We start from the raw sequence: 21,561 nt of genomic DNA on the forward strand, positions 1-21,561 counted from the left end.
GTGCCCACAAGATCACGGTCAAGAGAAAGAATAACACACGTGTATATATATATATATATATATATATATATATATATATATATATATATATATATATATATATATATATACATATATATATACATATATACATACATATACATACATATACATACATACACATACGTAGATACATACATAGGTACATACATACACGAACACATGTTCACCCATGCATGAAATACTCGTTAATGTATGGAGGCATGTAAACATCAATGAACGAGTGCATTCATTATTGTATGTACGTATGTATGCTTGTGTGCATATTTGTTTGCGTTATCCGAATATGAAGGGCAAAGATGGCTACATCGGCCGCAGCTAGAAGCCTCCTGGCGCAAACACTGCCACCTTAACCTACATGTCGGTGCGCATGCGCAAACAGACGCCAAAGTGACGACTTATGACAGGTGCCCGTTTGGCAACCCACGTCCGCTGTTGCCACATCTCGTATTTATATATTATTATATAAATCATGAAATTTTATAAAAAAAAAAAAAAAAAAAATCTCGTGTTTAGATTTACATACATTTTTTCATTTATTTATCTATTATTATTATTGCTATTATTACTATCATTATTATTTTGCTTTGTGAGAAAGAGCGAAATCATGTATTTACCACTTTATATTACACATCATATGAGCTATACTAATGGGATATAGGTCATATTTAGCTTTAAATTCGTTTATTTCATCTATTATTTCGCCTATGCTGTTCCACAAATCAGTGCATATGTATGAAAGCTGCATTTCTTAACAGGCTTCAAATACTTTCTCAAAATCTTCCCTTGGCCCTACTTGTTCATCTCTCCAAAGTTTTGAAATCCTCTTTGTCAATCCTGTCTATTCCTTTCACAGTTCTGAAGAAAGTAATTACATCACCCCTCTCTCTTCTTTTTTCTCCCAATGTTGGCTATCGATAGTCTACCTTCACATGTTCTGTCACCTAGGCTAAAGGTCGGACACTCCATCTCTCTCAATCAGCTTCAATTGTACTTCTGTCACCTTTCCCCATATGGAAAGTTGACATATAGCAAATGCTCCCTTCCTCCAATCACTTTCAGCCAATAGCATAGAAGCAGTTTGACACAAATATAAAAGACAACAGTTCAAAGTTTCTTCCCTGTGAGATCCACGAGAGGACCCAATATACGACACTCAAGATAACAGCTACTATTTTCTTTATCATAATTATCATTATTATCATCAAGCACATGTATGGGGACGAAGATTTTTAGTTTCTGTTGAGGCACCAACGGAACCAATGACATCTCTTTGAATTTTGGTCCTGTGTAGCAGACAGAAAGATTCATCTCCCTGCCGCCTCAACTTCAAAATCCATCACCACACTTTCTTTAGTCTTCCTGGATATTCTTCATAAGAACATATGAATAGTGGAGACTGCAAGAGACCATATAGCCTACACTTGGCAGCTCCATGTCCCTTACCACCTGTCAACCCTATCCATAAGGTTATTCAATCTTCTCTTAAAACAACTCATTGTTTCAGCACTCGCTACTACATGGTTACTCCACTTGTTAACCACTCTGTGGGTAAACCAGCCCCTGCTTATTTCCTTCTTAAACTTAAATTTAAGAATTTGGATTTGAATCTTGACAAATCAAATTCTGCTGCACAATCCTCTGTAGATCGAAGATAATATTTCCCCCCCATATGTATAGGTTCTCATTTTATGAGACAATGTAGAGAATAAGGACCCATAATGTGTACCTGCCTGTGGCAGTCTTGTGAAATGGACGTCTGAGAGAATCACTCCACTGCCTCAAATTCCATCATAAACCTCGTGTGCACATTGACCTTCTTTCTTATTCAATTTAGACTATACAAGATACATACATGCATATACCAAAGGCTTTTTCCCCCCTTACAAGGGAGGTAGCCAAAAAACAAAGGCATAAAGACCCTTCCCACCCATTCCATCCCTAATACACTCCACTCCCCTCCACCCTCCCTCTTATCTTGGCACCTCCTGGATGACGGGTCATCCCAGCATCTTGTCCACTGCCCTGGGTCAGAAACAGTGTCGCAAGACACAGCACATCCACAGCAAGGCCGCTTCATTAAATCGGCGAACCCCCCCCCCTCTCTGTCCCCTCATGTAGAAAAGGAGAAGACTGGGAGAAATACCTTTGGGCTGCGTCAAAATTTTTCTTACACATACTACCTCACCTCCCATCCCCCAACCATTCCACCTCATGCATCACATCATCATCCATATACAACCATTCTCCATTCACCCCTGTTTTCTGTCCTCTCCTGTCCTTTCTCAACAGACATTACCCTCTTCCCTAAAACCCCTTTCACACCATCCATCCATCTCATCCTAGGTCGCCCCCTCATGTTCACTCCCTCCACATCTGCCTTCCATACATCTTTTACTAGTCTTTCTTCACACATTCTTTCCATGTGTCCAAACCATCCTCGTTTTTCACTCTATCCAGCCTAGTAACCCTCATCATACTTATAAGACACCTCATCTCAAACACATTCAAACTCCTTCTCTCTTCCTTTCTTATGTTCCATGTTTCTGCCCCATGCAGTGCTGTTGGCACAATCACTCCTTCATACAATCTCCTCTTAGCATCCATTCCCAAATGCCTATTCCTCATTACACTTTTTAATCCACCAAGTCATTTACTCGCTTCTCTCAATCTACATTCTACCTCCACCTCCACTCCACCCTTTCCTGCCACATTCACACCCAAGTATCTAAAACTATCCACTTCCTCCAGTTGCTCTCCCTTAATGCTCACTTCCAGTCTGTGGCCACTTTCACTCCTTGTACATCTCATCACCTTACTTTTACCCACATATATCTTCAACTTTCTTCTTTCACACACTCTCCCAAACTCTGTCACCAACTTCCTCAATCCCTCCTCTGATCCTGCCACAAGCGCAGTGTCGTCCGCAAACAGCTGGCTCACCTCCCACTTTTCTCCATTTTCTTTTAGCATCTCCAATCCCTGACCCACCATTCTTGCATTTACCTCTCGCACTACCCCATCCATGTATAAGTTGAACAGCCAGAGCGACATAACACATCCCTGACGAAGTCCCACCTTTACCTCGAACCACTCACTCTTTCCATTTCTAATCCTGACACATGCTCTACTACTCTCGTAAAAACTCTTGCCAGCTTCTTGAAGATTTCCACCTATCCCGTATATCTGCAAAACCTCCCACAGTGCCTTCCTGTCTACCCTGTCATAAGCCTTTTCCAGATCCATAAAAGCCCAAAGAACATCCTTACCTTTTCCTATAGCTTTTTCACATATCTGTCTTACCACAAAAATCTGATCTACGTAACCTCTACCTGTCCTAAATCCACACTGTTCCTCACCAATTACTCCCCCTGTTCCTCTCCTAATCCTCTCAATCAAGATCCTCCCATAAGCCTTCCCAACTACACTTAACAAGATAATCCCTCTGAAACTACTACATTCACACTTGTCCCCATTTCCCAACAAACATTAAATAACCTCAACAGCTAGTCCACCATCATTGTACCTCCTTTTTTTAGACATTTTGCATGGCATCTGAAAAATGAAAAACTTGGAGTGTATTTTATCAAAAACTATACTTTGGCATCCCAGCTAAAGTATAGTTTTCAAGAAAAAACTAAGTTTTACCTTTTTTCATTTCACCATATTATCCTTGATTAACACAAAACCAATAAAAGTGGTGGAGACGCCCTTCTGGTTCTGGAGGCCTCATACTTTCTCCACTTTTTCACACAAGAAGAAATGACAGCTGGTAATTGCTCCCCTCCTCTTCCCAGTGACATACAAACACCTACATTAATTGAACAACAGTAGAAACCAAAAACTTACCTGTGAGCTATTTCACCTATGACTGATACAAAATAGGATATCAGCATCTCCTGAGAAGTCTTCAATGTCTCTGACTACCATTAATCAAAGAAGCAATCAATGGTCAATCACTCCCATTGGAGAAAAAAATGAATAGTTTGGCTTCACATTTGATATAAGACTTTCATTCCTCACACAAAATACCTAATTGTAAAGGCAAATAAAATGAGCATATTCCAACCAGTGGCAGCCAAAGATTTAGACTACCAAGAGACACAATCAATCAATCAATCAATATGTTGCCCTGGTCTCTCTTATAGAAGACCCGCGGCCTCCAGGAAACCAGAAACAACCTCTGGGGTGGGACCATAAATCACTTAAGAAAGAGATAGCGCCTTTTTGGTGTCTGGGGGTTGTTAGTGTGGGGCATCAACAAGAAACATCATTATTACGCACAGATACTCTCTTCTCTTCCTCCACAACCACCAAATACCAGCCTCCGGAAACATATTCATAATCATATCACTCACCGCTCCATTAACACACTGAAAGACAACACACTGCTGCATGCCAGACCCCCTGATATCCACCCTTCTGAATCCTCTCTCCCACGAAAGGACAGAGTACACTTGGCCAGACTGCGATGCAGTCACCACCCAGCACTTCTAAGCTACCAGAAGAGGCTGGACGACCGTGTTGTGAACAGCTGCCCAGGATGTAACACTTCACCCCATACCATACAACACATAATGGAAGACTGCATTATACACAATCATGCACGCAAACAACACAACATACACTCTATAAAGGATTTGTGGGAAAACCCAGTTTCGGCTGTGGCCTTCCTTGGGGAGACGGGACTGCTCGGACAGACAGTCTAGGGAACGACAACAACAACAAGAAACATCAATAACTGTACAAACATCTCATGAAAACCACATTTAACTATGCTTCCACAGCATGATATCAAACAATTAAAGAAACACAGACAACCAACAAACAATAAAATAATGCATCAATAAAGCATCAGCTAGGGCAACTAACAGCATATCTATGCTTAGAAACCAAAATCATCCCCCATGGTGCAGCATAGGAGAACAACAGTTACACATTTCTATGCAAGAGCCCTTGAACCTGTTCACCTGACATCAAATCACATCACACAAACACATCACACTCATCATATGAGAAAAAATGTATCTATAACAACCTTCTTCTAGTACCCTAAGACACTTGCACTTCATTTAACTCCCCAAGAAATTAACATATCAGGGAAATCACTTGTAGACATGCAAGAAACTGGCAGGCTTATGTTCACACTACTGCTCAGAAATGATATACAGAATTTACTCACTAGCAGACACTAACTGCCCTCAGGTGTAATCTCCACATAGACATGCATCAAGAACAATAACTTGATGCACTAAAATAACTCCAATAGGAAATCTACACTTAGACACCCAAATTGTTCTCATAGCAAAACATGAGAATGAGAGGTACACTAATCTTTCCAAAAACCATTAAATTCATCCATCATTTAATCACATTACATAAACACAGCCCACCAAATATATAAAAACAAGCCCAGCAGTATTCTACTCAAACATCTCCACCAACCTCCCTTAGTAACCCCCTAATACATGTTCATATCAAAGAAAAGCACTCCAAAACAGACAGCCCAGTTCTATACTTCACCAAATTCTCACAGAAATGAACCCAAAAGGAAAATCATACATAAGAAAATCAAGAATTTCATTTGCATGCCTATACATAGGTTACCATCCTGCACTAATACACCACCATCACAGAATCAGTCTAGCAATGAACACCAACTATCCTAGATGCAACCACCACAGAATACATTATGCTACACTCTCCTACAATGTTCAAGACATAATAGGGCTGGCCACAGATTCAAACTGCCCCAGATGCTACCACAACACAGAACACCTCATGCTACAATGCCCTACACTAACAATCCCCAGACAACAACACAATATCTCTTCCCTAAGTAACTTACAGTCCCACCCAGGGGCTGTCAAGGGCTGCATCAAAGTATCATCCATACACAACCCTCCTCCACTCACCCCTATCTCCTGCCTTCTCCCTTTCTTGCACAACACACTCCCTTTTTGCTCAAAGCCCCTTTTACCCCCATCCATTAATTATCCTCTGTTGTCCCCTCAAGTTCACTCCACCTAACTCTGCATTCCACTCCTTTTTTTATATTCTTTCTTCACTCATTCTCTCCACATGTCCACACCATCCCAATAATCAATCATCAGTCCTATCTGATTATTTCTAAACAGAAACAAAAAATATCTTCACTGTGTGACTTATGGGCTAAACAATGGCTATGTCTAATTACGTTGGGGCTGTGAGTCTTCTGCAAGAGAGAATAGGAGCAATGGATTGACTGACTGATTATAATGAAGATAAGCGATCATAAGACAATAAAATAAAATACATACATACACCAAAGGCTCTTTTCCCCCTTACATGGGGGTAGCCCAAAAGAAAAAGGCATAGAAACCACTCCCACTCGTTCCATCCTCAACATGTTCCACTCCCCTCCACCCTTCTCCCTCCCTCTCATCTTATGGTACTTACCTCCTTTGTCTGGTCCATTGCAAGTGCTCGAGCAAGCATGGCTGAAACTGTACTCTTGCCCACTCCACCTTTCCCAGACAACACAAGAATCTTGTGTTTGATGTGGGACAAGCGTTCCTTCACAGCATCCAGATCTGGATTGACAGAAAGTGAAATATTAGTCATTCATTATAAAACAAATTCAAGTTTCTGAGTAATCACCTATTGTATCTCACAGGAATGAAATCTTACTCATGGTGCCTCATCCAACTATGAACTTTGTACAGCTCGGGGTGTACAACATAAATCAATCAATATAAGCTCGCCCATACCCTGAACATCAAAAGCTTGAGCAATACAAGATGGTTGCTTTACAGGGTCCTGACGACTGTATATAAACTTTATGGGCACCTACAACATAGTTGCAGTTAATTCTTCTGGAATTTAAACTCATGGGATGGTTATTATTCATAAAAATATCTATATTTTATCTACTTACAAAAATGTGGAGTATTAATGCATACATCAGGTATACAAAGTACAGAGTAAAACTATATGAAAATGTATAGTTCTATTTCTTGTGTACTTTTGAATAAAATCAATGACAACTAAGATCTAGGGCATTTAAGTGACAGAAGTAATAAATAGTTGCCTTGAGTTCCATTATGCGGAAAACTCGCAGCCCCACAGTGACTGGCAACGGCCCTCGGAACCTCCCACAGATCTCTCTAGGAAGAAACTTTGGATTGTTTTCTGTGATGTATCACAGTGGAAATGTTTCTATGTTATCAGCTCAATGTGGTAAGGAGAGTAGACCACTTGCTGGTTTGTAGCTCTCCATGTGTGCTAAAGTGTAAGAGATACAGTTGAAGTTGACAAAGAGAGATCTTGAACCCAGTCTGGAGATGGAGTGTCAGCCCCTCAGGGCTGCACCTCCTAATGGTGGTGAAGGGGTTGATGGGCTTCAAAAATAGGCATTGTCCATCTTGCAGGACCACCACATACAGGTACCCGTCATTGATCCCGTAACAGGAACATATTGAAATAAAGACCTAACAGCAAGATATTCTCTATTGCTAAATTGTGATACAATGTTGTGACACAGTCTCCTATATTTTTCTAGCAAGCTATGCAAATATGCTCACCAGGATCTGGAGCCTTAAGCTCTCCTGAATTACATATCTGCTGATTCGGACAGCCAGCACATGCAGCTGCTTTTCCTGCATCATCACTCCCAGTACCAGGACAGTCTGTTGAAAAAAAAAAAAAAACATGAGTACATTAATATCAATTCATCTTCACACATTAAATAAAACATAGAAAGTGTGGTTTCACAAATGGAATACACAAAGGAACCAATATGGTATCTGCTATTGGCAATTCTAGAAAATGGATGTCAAAGAGAATCTTTTCATCACCCCACCCTCACTCTCATCTTAGCTCCTTATGGATGATGGGTCATCCCTGCATCTCACCCACTGCCCTGGGTCAGAAACAGTGTCACAAGACAATGCACATCCACAGCAAGGCTGCTTCATTTAATTGGTGACCCTTCCTCTCCATCCCCTCATGCAGAAAACAGGGAGAAATCCCTTCTGGCTGCATCAAAATATCATTCACACAAAACCACGAAACTTGTGAAGGTTTGTCTCGCCTGCTCACACAGCGGTTTGTATATTTTTTGCATCTATATTACAACAAATCCAACAACTTTTTTTAGTAACGTCTCTTGCAGTAATTAATATTAAGAGATGGTGAAAAAATCCTGCAACATACCTGCTACACTATAACAAAATACCATTTCTGTTGCAAGCATCACTCACTATTTCTTCATGAAACATGTTTTTCTTCCTATTCTAACCTAACTTAATATACCTAACCTAACTTGACCTAAAAATGTGTGCAGGGACAGACTTACATCTTGCACTTTATGACTGGAGACCCATAACACTAATTCAGCGTACATGTGGTGGGAAGGTTGTATTAATTATTTTTCCATCATCCCTTAACATTAATTTCAGGGAAAAACATTACAAAGAAAAATTGTTGGAGTTGTCATAAAATAGATACAATAAACATACAAATTACTTTGCAAGTGGGTGAGACAAAATGCATGTAGTGGAGGGTTGAAGGAATAATTTTTTCACCCTCCCTTAGTATTAATTTCCACAAGAAATGTTACTACAAAAGTTGCTGGATTTCACATAATATAGATGCAAAAAAAATATACAAAATGATGTGCGAGAAGGTGAGACATAACTTCACAAATACCCACTCCCTAACTACCCATCATCCACCCATTCCCTTCCATTCACCACAATGTTACTAACAAAATGTGGTTAAATTTTTAGAAGTGCACACCTACATGATATAGCAATAGAAAATCAAATAATTTTGTAAATTATAATACAACAATATAATATGTTATTCTTTGTGGAAATTAATAATAGAAAAGGTTGCTAAATGCTATAAACCAACAAACATATCCGCTTTGGTTGGTTGAGACGATCTTTGTTTTGGTAGAGGTGGAGGCTGAAGAAATTAAAGTATGATAAATTCATCTATTCTAACCTAACCTACCTAACCTGCATTTAGTAATGTGCCTTTTCCTTTTTCGCTACCTCCCTTGTAAGGGAGCCTTGGTATATGTATGTATGTACAGGTAGTCGTCGACTTACAACTGAGTTCGGTTCCGACATACAGGTCGTAAGTCGATCTGGACGCAAGTCGGTCTTTATATATATATATATATATATTTATATATATATATATATATATATATATTTATATATATATATATATATATATATATATATATTATATATATATATATATACAGTATATATTACAATTTACATATTTTTTGTTACTGTATATATATATTGTATATTATATTTAGCATACTGAAATAATCTTAGCATCTTTGAACTATGTTGTATAGTATTTCTTAACCTTTTTATAATTTTATCTGATTTTCTTTGGGAAACGTAGCCTAGGCATAAGCATACTGAATAAAATCCTATCATCTTTAACCTATGATATCTAATACTATACGAGTATTTTCTAACCTTTTTATTATTTTACCATCAGACTTTCTTTAAGAAACGTATGCATACTGAATAAAATCTTATTATCTTTGAGCTACGTTGTTTAATATTCATTAACTTTTTTATAATTTTCGTTAGAAAACGTAGCCTAGGCCTACGCATACTGAATAAAGTCCTGTTATCTTTGACCTACAAATACTTTTTTGTTGGTTACATCAAAATCATTGCAAGGCAAAATTCGGACATTTTATTTTATTTCAAAACACATTCTTTTCGTTTACGTACTGTACCGAAAATATTGTTATCGACAACAGACTAGGCATAAACAAAGTTTACCGTTACATTTTATTAATCGCAAAACATAAAAATACAAAATGCTGTACCAAACATATTGTTATCGACAACAGAATAAGCATAAAAAAGTTTTACTGTTGCATTTTATTAATTGCAAAACAGAAAAATACAAAATGCAAGGCAAAATTAGAATTTTTTATTTATTTCAAAACACATTCTTTCCATTTACGTACTGTACCGAACATACTGTTATCGACAAACTAGCCTAGGCATAAAAAAAATAGTTACATTTTATTAATTGCAAAACATATAGAAATACAAAAATACAAAATGCAATGCAAAATTAGGAAAGATTTTACTTCAAACAAAAAACTGAAAGAATATTTTGCTGGCTGGGATGCTGACGCTGTCGGCAGCCTGCCAAAACTATCGTACTAGCGTCTCGCGGCGTGCGGAGTAATTGTTCTGCGCTGCCAGACATAACATTGCAATTCTATTACTCTATTAAATGTTAAATATTATTGCACTATCTCGTGGTCGTAAAGTCGATCAGTCGTTAGTCGCATAGGTCGTAAGTCGACGACTACCTGTATATGTCATTCTAGAGGTCATCAGGAGTCGTTGTTGTCTCTGACCTCCGAATCTATCAAAACTAAGATGTCTAAAGTCGAGTCAAAGCAAATTAATTCGTTGCTCTATAGGTTTTCGCAACGTTTTCTGATATCGAGTTTCACCATGAAAGATATGTATTATATTGATGTATAATAATAATTTACAAAATTATTATTTAATTTTCCAATGCTATTCCGCGTAGGTGTGCAATTCTACAAATAACCTGAAATGTGTTTGCATGATGCTGAAATAGAACAGTATTTTCAGCCAATTATAATTGCACTAACTTTTGAAAAGGGCATGTTTTCTGATGCATCATGGTGTGCTTATAATTTTCCCCCTGTGGATTTTGTTGACTAGATTATTAGAAGCTGGGAAAGAATGGCAGTACTCCCTTTAATCTGGACAATTTCGAAAAAAACATATTACTTTGGAAAATTATGATTTTGCCGTCCTGGTCAGTCTCCGAAATTATTCCTACATGAATGAAATAACTGCGAAACTACCGTCCGTACTTGACACTTGTGACTTTCCACAAGTTCAAGTTAGTGGATTTAATTGGCATAAATAATGTGAATAAAAACAACTTTAAAGCTCTTGACAGCTCATTGTTTTTCTTTTTTGTTATATCTATGCTGCTTCGTAATTTGACATTATAGAACAACTATCAGTAATGCACTAGATCTGATGTCCGCAGATTACTTATATCTATCAGTACCCGGTACGTCTGTCACTTTGGATAATTCCGAGCAAGAATATAATTTGATCAAAGAATAATATTTGTTCACACTGTACTAATATTACAAGTTCATATTCAACTTCAAATACATGATTAAAAAAGAAATACATACGTTCTGGGGCGTTCGTTGGTTTTTCACTCATTGTCAGGTTTTGTTTACACTGATCAGCTGGACTTGGACCACCGATTGCATATGCACCTAAACAAATGAAGGTTTCTTTGCGCCGGATCAAGTAATGTGTTTTGAGTATAGATATATTTAAATATATACTAATATAACATAGAAATATTTTCAATCAAAAATGGGAAGTAAATGGAACAAAATACAAAAGTGTGACGAGTTGACAATATTTTATGTACCTGGGAACTGACAGCATAGTCACATAGTGACAGTCACGCACAATGAAATATAAATTCATTAATTTGAAAAAAATATTAACGCTGTTTTCATGACCTAATCATATACTTTCTTGGTTAAATTTAGACAAAGTTACATTGCATAGTACTTAGTGTTTGCGTCACTATATATTCACACTGGTGAAAGCGAATCACAAAGAATGTCAATGACCAGAATTGTCAGGTACGAGTTTTTGTCTACATACCTCAAGAAGCGACAAAAAGTCTTCAAATCAACAAACAAACGAACGCATAGATACATACATAAATGACAGTAAATAAACAAATAGATTAGACAGAGAAGTGAATAAATAAAGATTATAATGATAATTCTAATAAGGATAACAATAATAAAAGATGATAACACGTTACACTGATCACAATAATAATTGATGATATAATAATCATAGTAATAATGGTAGTAATAATAATAATAATAATAATAATAATAATAATAATAATAATAATAATAATAATAATAATAATAATAATAATAATAATAATAATAATAATGATAATAATAATAATAATAATAATAATAATAATAATAATAATAATAATAATAATAATAATAATGATAATAATAATAATAATAATAATGATGATGATGATGATGATAATAATAATAACAATAATAATAATAGTAGTAATAATAATAATAATAATAATGATAATAATAATAATAATAATAATAATAATAATAATAATAATAATAATAATAATAATAATAATAATAATAATAATAATAATAATAATAATAATAATAATGCTTATAATAACAAAAAGATTAGCTCTGATTGAGGATTGGTCTCCATGCTCAGAAGTATGATGCGTTAACGCACTCAACACTCCCATTCGGAGCACAGTGAAGTTGATGTATTCGGTTGTAGCTGTTTGCGACTTTGCAATAATTCAGCTCTCTCATTTAGAGTCCACTGCTGAACAAAGGCCTCTCTAAAAACACTCTATGGATCGAAAGACTCTTTCATCTTCTGCCATACCATTCCTGCAAACTTTTTTACCTCGTCCCTCCACCTTTTGTCTGGTCTACCTCTTCCATGCTTCCCGCCTCCTGGCATCCAGTCAGTAGAATACTTACTTGGTCATTTATTCTCATTTTTTGGCTATTTTTCTCCCCCATTTCAACTTCCTCTCTCTCTCTCTCTTTCGTTAACTTTATCGCTTGTGAGGCATTCAAGCGCTTTAACAAGGGTGATGCGGGAAAGGTCACCATATTAAGACAGCAGAGCAGGACTTGTAGTAATGGGTTTAAATTGCACAAATCTAAGTTTAAGAAGGGAAGAGGCAAGAGCAGATTTACCAACAGAGTATTTAACTAATGGAATAGACTTAGTGACGATGTAGTGAGTGCTGAAACAATGGGTTGTTTTAAGAGAAGATTAAAAAACTTTATGGATGGGGATGACAGGTGGTAAGGGACATGGAACTGCCAAGTGCCTTATGGTCTCTTGCAGCCTCCGCCATTCTTGTGTTCTTATGCTTCTCAAAGGGTGAATGGAAACGCGTGGAAATGCTGCGGGTGGCGACCTTTTAGTCTCGAGCTTGCAGGGAGGAGAGCGCGAATGACTTCCTCCGCCAGCCAAGGAACGACGACGACTGACCGGCATGACGTGGGCGAGGGTCAGGTGCCCGTCTGGTCGCATTTTTCTTCTTCCTCTTCTTCTTCTTTCTTTTTCTTCTTCTTTCTTTTTCTTCTTCTTCCTCTTCTTTATTCTTCCTCCTTTTTTCTTCTTCTTCTTCTTTCTTCTTCTTTTTCTTCTTCTCCTTATTTATTTATTTATTTATCTATTTATTTATTTATTTATTTATTTGTTTTATTTATTTATTCATTTTAACCTCTCCTCCTTTCTCCATGTCAGCATAACTGTCTTCCTCCATGAGGGGGTCGTCTCATTGCACACGGTGGCAGCCACTGAATTGGAATACCTGCTTGTTAGCGGGCATCCCCCCACCCATCCCCCGGCCACTCCCAAGAGCCGGGGGGGGGGGGGGCACGCAGGAAACAGGCCGCATCACTACACACCACAACTACGAATGAATGAGCTGAATTGAAACGAAGCAATTTGGTGAACATTCGTATTATTACAACCTCAGTCCTCGCGGAATGATCTCCTCTCTCTCTCTCTCTCTCTCTCTCTCTCTCTCTCTCTCTCTCTCTCTCTCTCTTTCCTTCCCCTCCGTATTGTAATGCCAAATCTTTTCATTGCCCAAGAAATTACATTCCGCTGAATAAAATCGGCTGACGCCAGACAGAATAATAATAGTAAAAACAATAAAAACAACAGTAATAATAATAATAATAATAATAATAATAATAATAATAATAACAATAATAATAATAATAATAATAATAATAATAATAATAATAATAATAATAATAATAATAATAATAATAATAATAATAATAATAATAATAATAATAATAATAGTAATAATAATAATAATAATAATAATAATAATAATAATAACTAGCGGAACCCGTGTAAATTACACGAAAGATGGCAAGAGAGGTAGGATATCCTCTTCCTCTGTTGTCCTTCAGGGTACACTATAATGTCACGCTGGACAGGAGGTGCTCCATCATCACCGACAAATATTGCTGCAATTTCATCATTTGTTGGATTATTATATCTCCTCGCATCAGGGCCGGCAATAAATTGCATGGTTATTTTTCTGGGAGGGATATTTTGTATTGTAGCTCTCTGTTGCTCTTAAAGTTCGACAGTTCTCATGTTTTTATATGCCCCTACATAAGGATTATTGACCATTGCTTGAGATACTTTTCTCGAAAACTGAATATGAGCAATTAGAATTATGATTAGCATTTGACCTCAGATTTAATGCTTCATTTGTTTCAATTATATAGAGCTGTCCATATTTTCTTTCTTCATTTTCATTTGGATGTAAATTTGTTGCATAATGATATATTTGTCCTTGCAATCGAAAACAATATGGACCATGTCCTGGAGGTGGCTTCACTTCAGCGCCGAAGAAAGTAAAGGCAAAGGAGGAGTTATAATTCCTAATGTTGTTTCTAAAGTTGCTAGAATCCCTGTCATTTCCTTCGAACAATTTCCTTAGATTGACCGGATATTCTTGGAGGGGCTCAAGTGATACTTTTCTATTATGACAACAATTCAGAGGCTCTCCCTGAAATCGGAGAGCCTGGCAGTGTTCACAAATAACATTCATTGGCCCAATATAGAATCTATCAGGATTTATAAATTGGACACCATCTGCATTATTTCTCCGTATTTTATTTCTATTTCTCCTATTTTCAAGGTTCATCAGTCGTTCTTCTTCAGTCATGTTGTTTCTTCTAACTCTCATCTGTTGTCTGTTGATGCTTCGTTGCGATTGTCTTTCTTCTTCATCCATTGTATCTCTTCTTGCTCGCATCCGTTCTCTTGCTTGAGTGTTATGCAGTTCTCTTTCTTCTTCATTCATTTGATTCATTCTTCCTCGCATTAGTTCTCTACTACGATTATTAAATCCATTTCTCTCCTCCTCGCTCATTTGATTCCTCGTTCTTCGCATTTGTTCTCGATTTCTATTTCGTTGGGCTTGTCTTTCATTCTCTCTGAACTGCTCTCGTCTCCTTCTTTGTCGTTCCCTGGCTTCCTCTCTTCGCTGCTTTCTTCCTTCGTCCATACTGAAGGTAAACACATAAGGAACAATTAATAACCGTCAGACTTTTTTCCCAATTCAATCGATCGACTAATTCAGATTTCGACGACTATACCTTACTTTGTAAATGCTTTAGATTAAAATTGGCTCCAATTTATGAGTAGCATACAAAGTAATTGAAATTTTTTAACAAATATTCGGAAGGTCGTTGCGGAACCCGTGTCAATTACACGAAAGAGAAGAGGGATATTTTGTAATGTAGCTCTCTGTTGCTCTTCAAGTTCGACAGTTCTCATGTTTTTATATGCCCCTACATAAAGATTATCGACCATTGCTTGAGATATTTTTTTCGAAAACTGAATATAAGCAATTAGAATTTTGATTAGCATTTGACCTCAGATTTAATGCTTCATTTGTTTCAATTATATAGAGCTGTCCATATTTTCTTTCTTCATTATTATTTGATCTTCGAGACCTTCCAGAAGTTCGAGACCTTCCAGAACTTCGAGACTTTCCAGAACTTCGAGACCTTCCAGAAGTTCGAGACCTTCCAGAACTTCGAGACCTTCCAGACCTTCAAGAACTTCGGCACTTTCGAGAACTTCGGCACTTTCGAGAACTTCGGCACCTTCGAGAGCTTCGGCACCTTCGAGAACTTCGGCACCTTCGAGAACTTCGGCACCTTCGACAACTTCGGCACCTTCGAGAACTTCGGCACCTTCGACAACTTCGGCGACTTCGAGAACTTCGGCGACTTCGAGAACTTCGGCGACTTCGAGAACTTTGGCGCCTTCGCGAACTTCGGCCCCTTCGAGAACTTTGGCACCTTCGAGAATTTCGGCAACTTCGAGAACTTCGTCACCTTCGACAATTTCGGCACTTTCGAGAACTTCGAGAACTTCGGCACGTTCGAGAACTTCGGCACCTTCGAGAAATTTGGCACCTTCCAGAACTTCGGCAGCTTCGAGAACTTCGACACCATGGAAGGTCGTTGCTTTTGATGTAAGCGTGACACACAAAATAACACACACGCTATCGTGTAATAATAATAATAACAATAATAATAATAATAATAATAATAATGATAATAATAATAATAATAGTAATAATAATAATAATGATAATAATAATAATGATAATAATGATAATAATAATAATAATAATAATAATAATAATAATAATAACAACAATAACAACAACAATAATAATGATAATAATAATAATAATAATAGTAATGGTATTAATAATAATAATAATAATAATAATAATTATAATAACAGTAACAACAACAAAAACAACAACAATGATAATAATATCAACAATAATAATAATAATAATAATAATAATAATAATAATAATAATAATAATAATAATAATAATAATAATAATAATAATAATAAAAATTATAATAATAATAATAATAATAAAGTCTACGGAACAAACATGCCTTATTTCAAACATTCATGAAGCGTGACACACAAAATAACACACACGCTATCGTATTAATATATATGATAATAATAATAATAATAATAATAATAATAATAATAATAATAATAATAATAATAACAATAATAATGATGATGATGATGATGTCCAAAGTGCCACCAAGTCAGATTAGGAGGAATCGAATTCAAAGAGGTTCGGCGGCTCATCCTTCCATTATGTCGGTCGAGGACTCTTTCGTTCATTCATTTCATCGTTCATTTATCCATTCATTTATTGGTTTCATTATTCATTTATTCATCCATTCATCAGTTCAATCATTCCTTTATTTACCTATTCATCCATTCATCCATACACTCGTTCATTCATTCATACATTCATTCATTCATACATTCAATCATTCTTACAATTATTCATATATTCATTCATTTATTCATACATTCATTCATTCCATTCATTTATACATCCATTCATTCCAGTCATTTATTCACACATTCCTTCATTCATTCATTCGTTTGTTCATTCACTCACATCCATTGTTACAACCATTCATTCATCTATTCATTTCTTTATTCGTTCACTCATTAAGACTCAACAACCTTGAAATATTCGCAACGGATGAACAAAGCCACACTAGCGGACGTGGTGCAATGGTGAGATTTTGATGGACCAAAATATATATTGGTGTTACTACTCCTAGGTTGACAGGGAAGTGTCAAACTGTTTTAGTCGAAAAAGTACACAAGAATAAAACAGAGAAAGGAAGAAAGAAATATATTTAAAAGAAAATATTAAGAAAAAATTGTAAATATATGTAAAGAAAGATATCTGGTTGTAAATAAAGACGGAGAGAAAGAAGTGCCGTTTAAAAACAGAAGAGAAACAATTAGAGAAAAAATAAAAAACAATAAGAAAATATCGTATTAGGTTGCAAATCAAGTGTGTATAGAAAATAGTGCCCAGTGAACTAAAAGAAAAGAGAAGGAAAGGAGAGAAAGATAAGAAAATATACACATATAGAAAAGAAAAGAAGAAATATAAAAGAACAAAAGGTAAATATAATATAAACAAGAGAAAGAAAATAATAGAATATAAACGAGAGAAAATAAAAGAACACAGAATAAAAGAAGAGAAGAGAGAAAAAAATCCACAATCAAGGAAAAAAAATTGAAACTTTCTTGGAATCGACTCGAACGTTATCAAGATGGCGGGACTTCCTGTAATGCACCACCAGCCCCCGTCGGCTCTCAACAAGACCATGGCCATGAAGACTGTGGACACTAGACCATTCGAACAAAGGTCAGTGTTGTTTTACTTAATTTTATTGTATTTATTTATATATTCATTTAGTTGTTTATGTATAGGGAACAGCGGCGGCGCCAGGAATTTTTAGTTGGGGAGGCTAACGGGGGGCTGAGCAAATTTTTGGGGGGCTAATAGTAATATGATAATACACATATTTTATCCTCATTTCAGAAGGGGAGGGTTTTAATGGTTGGGCTAGCACTGATGGCTGACAAATATTTAGCCCTGGCAATTAAAAATTCCACTTAATAAAATTATTTCAATGGGTGTTTTAAATTTTCAATTTGCTCATTTCAGTTGGGGGGTTAATGGGGGGGCTGACCACTTTTTTTGGGGGGCTAAAGCCCCCCCAAGCCCCCGCCCCCCTGGCGCCGCCACTGATAGGGAATCAGTAGTCACAGACAGGTGGTTCCAAAACCTGCTAGGAAAACTATGGAAGATCACTTTTGTATGTGTTTGTATTTACTATTTGGGTACCTCTATCCTGTCTATCTATCTATTTCTCTCTGTCTATCTATCTCTGACCTGAGACACACATTTCCTGCCACGCTGACCCAAAAAGAAACATGACTAAATTTATCGACGAAAAAACTAACCAAATCTAAACACACTATGCATATATAAATAAATTAATCAATAAAAAAAATCGCATACATTTTCATTAATTTACTTGTTCAATTATTCAGTCTTTATATATATATATATATATATATATATATATATATATATATATATATATTTATCTATTTATTTTATTTCTTATTATTATTATTATTATTATTTTATTTTTTTCTGAAATAGTCTCTCCTTGGTGCCGCCGACGCTGAGTCGAGCGTACCCAACGGACAGTCGTGTTCTGGACTCGGTTCGCTTCCCAAACATCTTTACCTCAGCGACTTCGACAATGCAGACGCGCTACACGCCAGCCGACTGGGCACAGAGTATGTCAAAATAGCTTTATATTACCAGCCGACTGAACAAGGAACAAAATAAAATGAAATATGACGAAGAAGAATAGAAATAATATAAAATGGAGTTGAATATAATGTAAAAAAGTAGAATAGAAATAAAGAATAAAATAATCAGTTAAATTAGAATAATATAAGATAAAATATAACTAAATAAAATGTAATAAAGTACAATAGAAATAAAGAATAAAATAATCAGTTAGATTAGAATGATATAAGATAAAATATAATTGAAAAATATAATAGAGTAAAATAGAATTAAAGAATAAAATGATTAACTAGATTAAAATAGAATAAAACAAAATAGAATTAATTGAAATATAATAAAATAAATAAAAATAAAATAATCAACTAAATTAAATTAAAATTAAATAAAAGTAAAATAGAATAAGATCTACCACTGCCTCCATGTGTACTATCTCACTTGCAGACAACATGAGCAACTACAGCGATGCCGACAACACTCGTGGGGCCTCGGAGCGGATCAGGGACGATGCGGTGCGTCTTGTAGGGTGAGTTCTTCTTATTGTTGTTGCTTTTGGTGGTGGTCATGTGTACAACAGCTCACCAGCGTTTCTATCGTTGTGGGCAAAAGATGTGTAGGGCAAGTTGTCCACTGAATTCTTGTTTAATTTTGCTTAAACAAAATTATTTTTTCAGCGAAAAAACTGAATTAAGGAAAACAAAATGACAACATATCCTGCATGCATCTTTCAAAGAAGTCAATACTATAATACATACATATAATAAATAAAAGAAAGACAAAATCCACTCCCACCCATTCACCTCTCTCCCTCTTATCTTGCCTCCTCCTGGATGACTGGTCATTCCTGCATCTCGCCCACTGCACAAGACACAGCACACCCACAGCAAGGCCGCTTCATTAAATCGGCGACCCCCCCCCGCACACACACACACTCCATCCCCTCATGCAGAAAAGGAGAAGATGGGGTGAAATCCCTTTGGGCTGCGTCAAATTATTTCTCACACATACTCTCTCACCCCCCATCCCCCATCCACCCCCCCTCATGCATCACAGCATCATTCACACACAACCGTTCCCCATTCACCCCTATCTTCTGTCCTCTCCCGTCCTTCCTCAACAGACATTCCCCTCTTTCCCAATGCCCCTTTTACCCCATCCATCTCATCCTAGGTCGCCCCCTCATGTTCACTCCTTCCACATCTGCCTTCCACACTTCTTTTACTAGTCTTTCTTCACTCATTCTTTCCATGTGTCCAAACCATCCCAATACTCTTTCATCAACCCAATCTCCCAACTCCCTTTCCACCCCCGTTCTCCTCCTCACCTCTTCGTTTCTCGCGCTATATAGCCTAGTAACCCCTACCATACTTCTCAGGCACCTCATCTCAAACATATTCAAACTCCTTCTCTCTTCCTCTCTTATGTTTCATGCTTTTGCCCCATACAGTACTGTCGGCACAAACACTCCTTCATACAATCTCCTCTTAGTATCCATTTCCAAATGTTCATTTCTTATTACACTTTTTAACCCCTCAATGCATTTACTTGCTTCTTTCAATCTACATTCTACCTCCACCTCCACTCCTCCCTATCATTCCACATTCGTACCCAAATATCTAAAACTATCCACTTCCTCCAGTCTCTCTCCCTTAATACTCACTTCCAGTCTGCTGCCACTTTCTCCCCTTGTACATTTCATCACCTTACTTTTACCCACATATATCTTCAACTTCCCTCTTTCGAACACCTTCCCAAACTCTGTTACTAACCTCCTCAACCCCTCCTCTGATCCTGCCACAAGCGTAGTGTCGTCAACAAACAACAACTGGCTTATCTCACACTTTTCTCCATTTTCTTTAACCATCTCCAATCCCTAACCCACACCCCTTGCATTTACCTTTCGCACCACCTCATCCATGTATAAATTGGACAGCCAGGGTGACATAACACGTCCCTGACGAAGTCCCACCTTTACTTCAAACCACTCACTCTCTCCATTTCTAATTCTAACACAAGCTCTACTACTCTCGTAAAAACTCTTGACTGCTCTTAAAAGCTTTCCTCCTATCCCATATAGCATATCTCCCACAGTGCCTTCCTGTCTACACTGTCATAAACCTTTTCCAAACCCATCAAGGTAAAAAAAAAGTTACCTTTCCTAAAGCTTTCTCACATATCTGTCTTACCACAAAAATCTGATCCACGCAACCCCTACCTGTCGTAAATCCACATTGTTCCTCATCAATTATTTCTTCTGTTCCTCTCCTATTCCTCTCAATCAAAACCCTCCCATAAGCTTTCTCAACTACACTTAACAAAATGATCCGTCTGAAACTATTACACTCACACTTGTTCCCCTTTTCCTTGTAAAGTGGAACTATACAGGCACCCCTCCAGTCCTTCGGGATTCAACCCTGTTTTAAACAAACATTAAATAACCTCACCAGCCAGTCCACCATCACTCTGCCTCCCTTTTTTAGACATTATATATGACACCCATCCAACCCAGGTGCCGTACCTGCTCTCATCATCTTAATCTCTCATCATCTCATCTTTCCTTATTTCTCCTCCATTTTCCTCACTCATCACTGTCATTTTCTTAGCGCATTCCACCGCAACTATCTTTCCCTCCCTATCCTCCTTCATATTTAGCAACTCCTTAAA

At 36.9% G+C, this 21,561-nt stretch overlaps 2 protein-coding genes across 2 annotated transcripts in view; one reads left to right on the forward strand and one right to left on the reverse strand.

Moving 5' to 3' along the window:
* LOC143036916 (cytosolic Fe-S cluster assembly factor nubp1-like) overlaps positions 1–11,360 on the reverse strand; it is a 40,497-nt gene extending 29,137 nt beyond the window's left edge. The window contains exons 1-3 of the mRNA XM_076204905.1: positions 11,261–11,360; positions 7,602–7,706; positions 6,478–6,611 (exon numbers count right to left, since the gene is read on the reverse strand). Coding sequence (XP_076061020.1) covers positions 6,478–6,611; positions 7,602–7,706; positions 11,261–11,291 — 270 coding nt within the window. The 5' untranslated portion in view covers positions 11,292–11,360. The remainder of the gene's footprint in view (positions 1–6,477; positions 6,612–7,601; positions 7,707–11,260) is intronic.
* The window catches only part of LOC143036918 (tektin-3-like), a 51,836-nt gene that overhangs the window by 17,795 nt on the left and 12,480 nt on the right, over positions 1–21,561 (forward strand). Inside the window, exons 2-4 of the mRNA XM_076204907.1 lie at positions 17,339–17,937; positions 18,745–18,884; positions 19,342–19,423. Of these exons, the coding sequence (XP_076061022.1) occupies positions 17,843–17,937; positions 18,745–18,884; positions 19,342–19,423 (317 nt within the window). The 5' untranslated portion in view covers positions 17,339–17,842. The remainder of the gene's footprint in view (positions 1–17,338; positions 17,938–18,744; positions 18,885–19,341; positions 19,424–21,561) is intronic.

This window comes from Oratosquilla oratoria, chromosome 21 (genome assembly GCF_046742065.1).
Source record: "Oratosquilla oratoria isolate Oo_2021 chromosome 21, ASM4674206v1, whole genome shotgun sequence".
NCBI classification, from domain to species: Eukaryota; Metazoa; Arthropoda; class Malacostraca; order Stomatopoda; family Squillidae; genus Oratosquilla; species Oratosquilla oratoria.